The 8,293-nt window shown below is 38.4% G+C and overlaps 1 protein-coding gene across 1 annotated transcript; it reads right to left on the minus strand.

Moving 5' to 3' along the window:
• Nucleotides 1-433: 433 nt before the first annotated feature.
• Nucleotides 434-7,861, minus strand: CUNH1orf52 (chromosome unknown C1orf52 homolog). The gene is made up of 3 exons (XM_007946168.2): nt 7,586-7,861; nt 6,742-6,940; nt 434-507 (listed from the first exon to the last, which is right to left on the minus strand). The coding sequence occupies exons 1-3, from the start codon at nt 7,859-7,861 to the stop codon at nt 434-436; spliced, it is 549 nt and encodes a 182-aa protein (XP_007944359.1).
• Between the last annotated feature and the right edge of the window lie 432 nt (nt 7,862-8,293).

Below are 8,293 nucleotides of genomic sequence, written 5' to 3' on the forward strand. Positions count from 1 at the left end.
TTGAATAAGTATTTATTTTCATGATCTATTTACACTGTACAAACACTGTTGATAAGCACCCGACAATTTCACAGTACATTACAATGTATTTACTTTAAAAATATATTCCTTTATAAAAGGTTCATAGAACACTGGCATATCAACATATGACAAAATTCTCAAAGCATGTCACCAATTTTGTGATAGTAAGAATGCTTCCAAGTGTTGCCAATTCCACGATCACAAGTTACCATTTGAGTTTTAAATACACACAGGTTTTAAATAAAAAATGAAATCTTCAGAGGAAAGGTCCTAGAACAATACTCATTAGTTAATTAACACAGGTAATTTCATGGAGATGTTATTATAATAATTTACAATATCAACTTAATCTGTCCAAAGAAACATTTCAACAAGTTTCACAGTCCAGCCAATTCTTGCCATTTGTTGTTTTTCACTTTTTCTTCTTTACTGGTTCTCCTGTTTCCATCTTACGCTTTTTAGACGTATGCTCTTCCTTTTCATCATCTTTAAATAGGAAAGAAGAGTTTTAATCAATTTAAAAAAAAGGTTAATTAAAAGTCTTTTATATGAAATCAATAACCTCATAACGGTTTCTTTTAACATTTTCAAATAAAAAACAGTAACTTTTAGAACTCTGATTTTAAAGTACAAGTGAAAATAAGGAATTAAAAATTTGTAGACTTATTTTTTTAAAAAACCTCATAAAGTGATCCTTTAATGCTATATTTAATGTAGTTTAAAATAAGAAATTCAGACTTGTTCTAAAAAAGTTGTTCCCAAATATTCTATAGTACACACATTGTTTACATTTATATACAACCTATACTTTGTAATAATGGTGTAAATTGTTTTCTTTTTCACAAAAATAGATAGCAAGTTATCATTATTTAAATGGACACCAGCTGTCTTCTTCCTGTCAATCTGCTTTCTTTCTGTCAAAAACAACTTGCCTCTTTTCCTCATACTCCCCAAAATCTTTGTATTTTGAGATTAAGAAGATCACTCATGGGTAGAGATTTTACTGAGTTTCAATTTTCAATTTTGTCCTGAGTAGTTAGTTTAGGAGCCCTGATTTCACAGTGGTTAGTGCTTGGCTGTTAGCTGAAAGGCTGGCAGTTTGAGTATGTGGGAGAGACAGGCAGCAGGCTACTTACATAAAGATTTACAGCCTTTGAAACCCTATGAGGCCATACTACTCTGTCCTACAGGGTTGTTGTATAAGTCAGAATTGGCTTGATGGCAGTGGGTTTGGTGGTGTTTTTTTTTAACTTGTTAGTAAATTTTAGCTTTTTTCCCCATTCCTAGAAGGGTCAGAATATCCTAATTGCAATAGAAAAACACCTATCTTCCCTCTTCATACTATGGAGAATCTGAGGGGTATATTTGTATGCATGTATAAAGAACCTCATATTAAAACAATGTCCATAGTTTTAATAAAAAATGTCATCAAACACGAAAAAGTGAATCCCTTTATTTGATTAAGAAAATCTAACTACATAACTAAATAAAAGCACAGGGCAGCAGAATCCAGCTACAAGTCCCATCTCCCTAAACAACTGCATGCCATTATTTTAAGAACTATGTATAGACAGAATACATACCATGCAAATGTTGTGATTTATAAAATGTAAATTTATTTTTAATCACATTACTGAATTCACTGAAATTTTTTACTTTATTTTTATGATAAACAGATACTCAAAAGTTCAACTACTATCAAATACCAAAAACCAAACTCACTGCCATTGAGTTAATTTTGACTCATAGAGACCCCAATTGGGTTTCTAAGGTGGTAAACCTTTATGAAGTAGATTGTCCTCATCTTCCTTCCACGAAGCAGCTGGTGAGTTTGAACCACTACCCTTCTGGTTAGCAGTCAAATGCCTTAGGCACCACACCACCAGAGCTCCTTATCAAGTAGCAGTCTACAAAATATTCTGATGTTGAAAGAGGTCTTCATATTAAAAAATTTGGGGAGTCACTGATACCTGATCATAAACTCTGATAGAAATATATTTGAAATCTCTTCTCAAGCCTTCAATTGCCTTCTACTGACTGTACCACATGCAGAATATCCTATTTGTTGATGTGCACAATAACTGGTATCAATAGGAAGTAAAGGTCCATTCATCTTCAAACATAGCATGGTGATATTAGTCATATACTTCATATAGCACTATGGGTTTATTTAGACAGTGAGATAAAATGCAATTCATAACAACTCACCCCAGGAATTTACAAACCAAAGTTTTAATTAGTAGTCTACCATATATACACAAAAATACTAGCTGATATGGCATACAGATCAAACAAAACAAAGCCCTGTTTTTTTTTTAATTGGAGTTTAATTACCATCATGCTTATCTTTTGTCGTTATCATTTTCAGAAGTATGAATAAAAACACTGAAAATACCTGCTAACTCTAAAAAACAGTGTAAAATCCAGCATTAATATGCATTAAAAACATGACCCTAAGATACTTTTACTTGTCCCCTGCCACTTGTGGTGTTATTATGTGCCGTCAAGTCATCTCTGACTCATAGCGACCCCTCCTTGGGTTTCCAAGGCAGTATCACTACGAAAGTAGATCGCCCAATCTTCCTTCTGAGGAGTGGCTGGTGGGTTTGAACTGCCAACCTTCTGGTTAGCAGTCAAGTGCCTTAGGCACTATGTCACCAGAGCTCCCATCTGACACACTTAGTACAAATAAATTTACTGAATAGCAACAAAATCATGAACCACTGGTGGCATAGTGACTAAGGCATTTGACTGCTAACCAAAAGGCTGGTGGTTCAAACCCAGCAGCCACTCCTTGGAAGAAAGATTTGGCAATCTACTTCCATAGTGGTACCACCTCAGAAACCCAAGAAGGGGTCACTATGAGTCAAATCTGACTCAATGGCAGTGAGTTTTTTGGAAGCTCTAAAAGCTAAAGCACTTGACTGTTAACCAGAAGGCTGGTGGTTCAAACCCAGCAGCCACTCCTCGGAAGGAAAGTTGGGCAATCTATTTCTGTAGTGATACCACCTTGAAAACCCAAGGAGGGGTCCCTGTGAGTTGGAGTGAATTGAGGGCACATAACAAAAACAACAATATCAGTGATTTGGATAGAAGAGCTAATGCCACCTAGCAACATGACAAGGCATTGCATTAAAAACTGCAAGAAAATAAAATTTGAAAATGTTAATTACTTCAACAATTATTTACTGAGCTTCTACACTATGCCAGATATCATGACTGCACTGCTGAGGAAACAATTTTTCTATTATGGAATTCATGTCACTTGATGTAATTAAGTTTAACTTATTGATACAAACTAACCAACACTTTGAACTGGCTCAGTCTGGTTCAATCATGGCTGTGGAAGTGACGTGGAACAGACCTGAATTTTTAAAATTTCAGTGAACTGGCACAATAACTGAAATGGAAAAAGTATAGGTTGCAGCCCTGCTAGAAACTTAAAAATCCCTCTGAAGGCAGTGTTATGTGTCGCACAGCAACCAATCTCTTGCCCACGGAGTGGAAAACAACGGAAGGCTCAAAGGTGGTGGCAGACCTTACCACTTTGAATGTGTCTCTCTCTCTCTACAGTTTCACCAATAATCCAACTTCTCACATCAAGCTCTGAATGGGCTAACCACACTTCTTCTGAGTCTCCTTCTCCAGGGCTTCGATCTGTAATTTTTTCTGGTTTTCATTCCTGTTCACCCAAATTTTAAAAATTTGAGTCTCTTCTAGTTTCACTTCATTGACCATGACTGAACCCATTCAAAAGCCCTGAAACTTACTTTCTAAATTCTAAAAAAAACAAAAATAAAAAAACCCTGTATTACCCAGGCTTTGATGATTAGTTACAATTAATAATGCTTCAATTAATATCTAAGCCATACTGATCTACATTTTACAACCACGAAAGCAATTAGGGCTGATTAGTCACAAGTGGAAATGATTACTTTCTTAAATGGTGCATGCATCCTTTCAATTATTTGGAAGTAACTATCAAAAAAGGTCGAGAAGGAAAAGTAAAAACTATATAACTTGGCAATCTAAAAACTAGATAAAGTAAAAACTATATAACTTGGCAATCTAAAAACTAGATAATTTAAGAAATTGAAAAGTGTGGAGTTTCTAATATACGATACGTTGTGAATTAAAAACAAGAGGTTAAAAATTATGTTGGGAACTAAATTTTAATCGAGTCTTTGTGAAGGAGTAAAAAATGGTAAAGATTACTTCTAAAAAGGAAGGTATTTATCATAAACAGAAAATACAAAACTAAACCAAACCCACTGCCATCAAGTTGATTCCAACTCATAGCAACCCCCACTGGGTTTCTGAGGCAGTAAATCTTTACAGAAGTAGATTGCTCCATCTTCCATCCGCAGAGCAGCTGGTGAGTTTGAACTGCCAACCTTCTGGTTAGCAGTCAAATGCTTTAGGCAGTGCGCCACCAGAGTGCTTTAAGAAGATAGACTATTATATTCAATGACCAACATTAAAGTCAAAATAAAAGATTTCAGGATTATTTTTTAATCTCATGTTGCAACTTTGAAAACTGGTCCTTTTGTCTTTTGATATTGCCTGCACGTGCTTTCTCATGAGAACCACCATGTATGTAATCAACGGAGACAAATTATCCATGGAAATAGTAGTGATATTTGCCACATATTTAGAACTCCTATTTGAACTCAAAAGACAAGCTGGAAAAAGATAATTCTACTCTTTCTTGCTTGGCCTGGCATATATAATCCTGGCATCTCCCACACAAATATATCAGAACACTAGCTTATGACACTCCAGTTTACTAATACACCTCTAGTGTCCTTACTACCATTCTTCCTACAGAAGGATGAGCTATTTCCCAAACATTCTAGCTTAGAAAGCATCAGGAGATCAAATTCCAGTTCAGTATATCATACTTTCCATTTAAATATCCAAATCTGAATCCCTTTTCGGCTTTCTAGCTGTATGAATTAGTTTGGGCAAAGTCTTTCATCTGAAATTGTTTTCTTATTTGTAAAACAGCAAAATAAATCACGTCCCATTTCTGTAGTAGGTTGCTAAGAGTAATATTGGAAAATTTGTGTGAGAGTACCTATTTCAATAGGTATTCAATACCTATTGGAATCTTCTAGTTTTGTCACCTTGGAGCAATCATATACACGCTCATCAACATTTCTCCATTTGATTTCATAAGCAGTTGTAAGGATTAAAAATTATCTATGTGAAAATATTTTATTAATTATGTAAACACTATATAAGGTGAGGTATTATAAATGCCAATTTAGCTAAGGTCTACAAAATCATGCCATTTACTGAAGCTGTGCCTCCATTAGTGACTTCTAAACCACATAGGGGAATCAGTAAAAGAAATGGAAAGCTAGGTAAATAAAAACTACAGTAAGAATTCCTGACAATTACTCTTATCTATTTTAAACTCTCTTCATGGCTGTAAAAGGAGCTAATAGTCCCTATATTGTGGGAAGATCAGAAAGCTGTTTAATAAAAAGGACAACCCTTTCTTAAAAATAATATTTCAAAATATTTAGTTCAATTCAGCAAATATCCATTGAATGCTTACAATATACTAAAAACTCTGATATAAACATAATTAGATTTGGACCCTCCTGTTAAAGGAACTCATTTTCATGAAAGAGATAGGCTTAGGAACAAACCATCACCTTAAGGATGAAAAGTGCATTTGAGAGCATTAGCACATACAAAGTACAGAGGAACAAATAATTAGATTTTTTTTTTCTTCTTTGAGTTAGATTTTGAAGGATAAGGTGCAATATATATATTGAAAGGTAGGAAACCACAAAATAATAGCATGGCCTATTGAGTTCTGAATTTCATGATCTTAAAAGTGCTAAAAAAGGGAGATGTGGGAGATGACTGTGGAGAGGCAGGGCCTATCATAGAAGGTCTTGATTCTATCCTGCTGGTGAAGGGTTTTAAGCAGTGAGTTACATAACCAGAAATGACTTTTACAAAGTGAACACCAGCTTTGGTGGTAAGTGTGGAATTGAGGGGGTAAGAAGAGTATGGAGGCAGAAATTACTGATAGTCCAAGAGATCAAATCATATTACGAGCTATGGCAAATCAACTAAGTCATTATCCTCCTATTACTATGTAGTACTATTCAGTTAAAATCATTTTATCATGATAATTTTAGCTCTAAAGATAACAGCTTTAATATAAAACGAAGCCGTAAATGCTTCACAGTTGCAGTCACAAGAAAGAATCCATGAATTAATTTCAAGCTGTTCTAGTATTAAGGCACCATGAGATAACAGAGATTTCACTTTAAAGCCAAACTAAGTTATGATCTTTCCTTAAAACACAGTAAATGGTACTGTGGCTGAGATATCAGAGATTTCACTTTAAAGCCAGAATATGTACACACTTTCTCAAAAACACAGCAAAAAGTACCTAAAGACCATCATAATCAGTTTGCTAATTCACTAGATTTAAATACTATTCACTAAGTATCTCATATAGATAGAAGAGCTTTGGTGGTGTAGTACCTAAAGCATTTCACTGCAAGCCAGAAGGTTGGCAGTTCAAACCCACCAGCCACTCTGGCAGAAGAAAAATTGGGCAATCTACTTCTGTAAAGATTTACTGCCTCAGAAATCCAAAGGGTGTTGGGAATTGACTCAATGGCAGTGACTTTGGCTTTTTTTTTTTTTTAATACTTCATTATTTTTAAGCCACCAAAGTAGGATCCTTCTTACCTGATTCCACTGTCTCCTCCCCCTCTGGTAGAAGCCTGGCTTTCTTAGCATTCTGAGGGGCATCATCACCATTGTCCTCATATATGTTAGACCATTTTATTGCCATATCCAGTTCTGGAGGTGGTGGTTTCTTTTCGGTAGTGTAGGTCTCCGGGGGTGGTATGTAGTTAGATTTCCATATTTTGAATTCTTTTGGAGGCTGTTAACCAAGCACATTAAGAAGCAGTGTGACGAACCGAGGTTCCTATGATCGATTGATAGCAGCACATGCACCTCCCTACGGTTCACTTAGCGTTCAGACTGACTTTTTTTTTTTTTAAGGTGTAAACATACATTTTTTTTAAAAAATCAAATCACAATACTGTTAAGTGAAAAGCCAAAGGGTTCCCTATATGAATAAAGCTAATTAACTTTTAGTTACCAAAGAAGAATCCAGTCTCAGAGATACTACGCCAAGGCTGACCCCTTCAGGAGGCTGCAGCAGACACTGTCTTGGAGGCAGCACCGCAGGCACTTCGGCGTCAAAGGGAAGGGGTCTCGGGGAGAAGCTGCAGCGGGGGGCGGGGGAGTCACCACCGTTAGTCCTCGCCGCGCAAGGTCGGGGCACCGAAGGCGGAGGTTTGGGCCTTCTCCAAGGGGGCGGGAGCTGGGGGTCTGGTCTGACACCCACCAGGTTGGGGGAGGGGACCCAGGCTCCCCAGGGCAGGAAATGAGAGGGGCTTGTGCGGCATCCCGCAGGGCGTGGGTGCGTGTGGGGGAATGGACAGCCTGTCCCCAAAAGGGGGCTCAGGAGGAAGGGGACGGAGGCGGGGCCGAAACTGGGAAATGGGGTCAGGGACCTCACCTCCTCAGGCGCCTTGACGACGTGCCTCTCCCAGTCTATCTGCTTGTTGAGCGGATTGTAGAGAAAGGCCGGGCGAGTCACACTCCGGAACAGCTCGTCAGGTCCCGGCAACCGCTTCTCCGCCTTGTTGCCACAACTCCCTGCAGCCTTCACGGGATCCGAGGCCTTGCGACTCGTTTCCTCCGGCTCGCTGTTGTCCTCCTCATCCGAGGAGCCTGAGCTGCTGCTCCCGTAAGCCGCGAAATAGCTCAAAGGGTCCTTCTCGTCCGCGGCCATGACGGAGGCGCGCGGTGGCTGAGGGCTCCGCCGGAAGTCAGAAGCCGTTCCCGGGCCCGCCCCAGGGCTGGTCCCGCCCAACTTTTTCAGACAGGCGTGTGCCCTTGCCCCCTGGTGGTTGTGCGGCTTTCCAGCACCCGGATTGAGTGGATTTGGCTGGAAGCACGGCACGTTCCCAAACAGGAGCTAATTTTGAGCCAGGGATTATTCCTGAGGAGCTTTGAGGAGCGTCAGGACTTTCAGAATTCAGTAAGTATTTATTAAAGGCATAAGAGGGGCTAAGTAATTTGTCTTTTACTGCCACTCCACGTTTAGCCCCTGCCCAGAGGGGCTAGAATTTTTTCCTGATCCCGCTACATCTTCTCTTTCAACTAAAAATTACCTTCAGTGTGCTTCCCTAAATCATTGTGGAAGACCACCATGAGTGGTAGA

This window comes from Orycteropus afer, unplaced genomic scaffold (assembly GCF_000298275.1).
Source record: "Orycteropus afer afer isolate SDZICR_OR568_19922 unplaced genomic scaffold, OryAfe1.0 scaffold00152, whole genome shotgun sequence".
Taxonomy (NCBI): Eukaryota; Metazoa; Chordata; class Mammalia; order Tubulidentata; family Orycteropodidae; genus Orycteropus; species Orycteropus afer.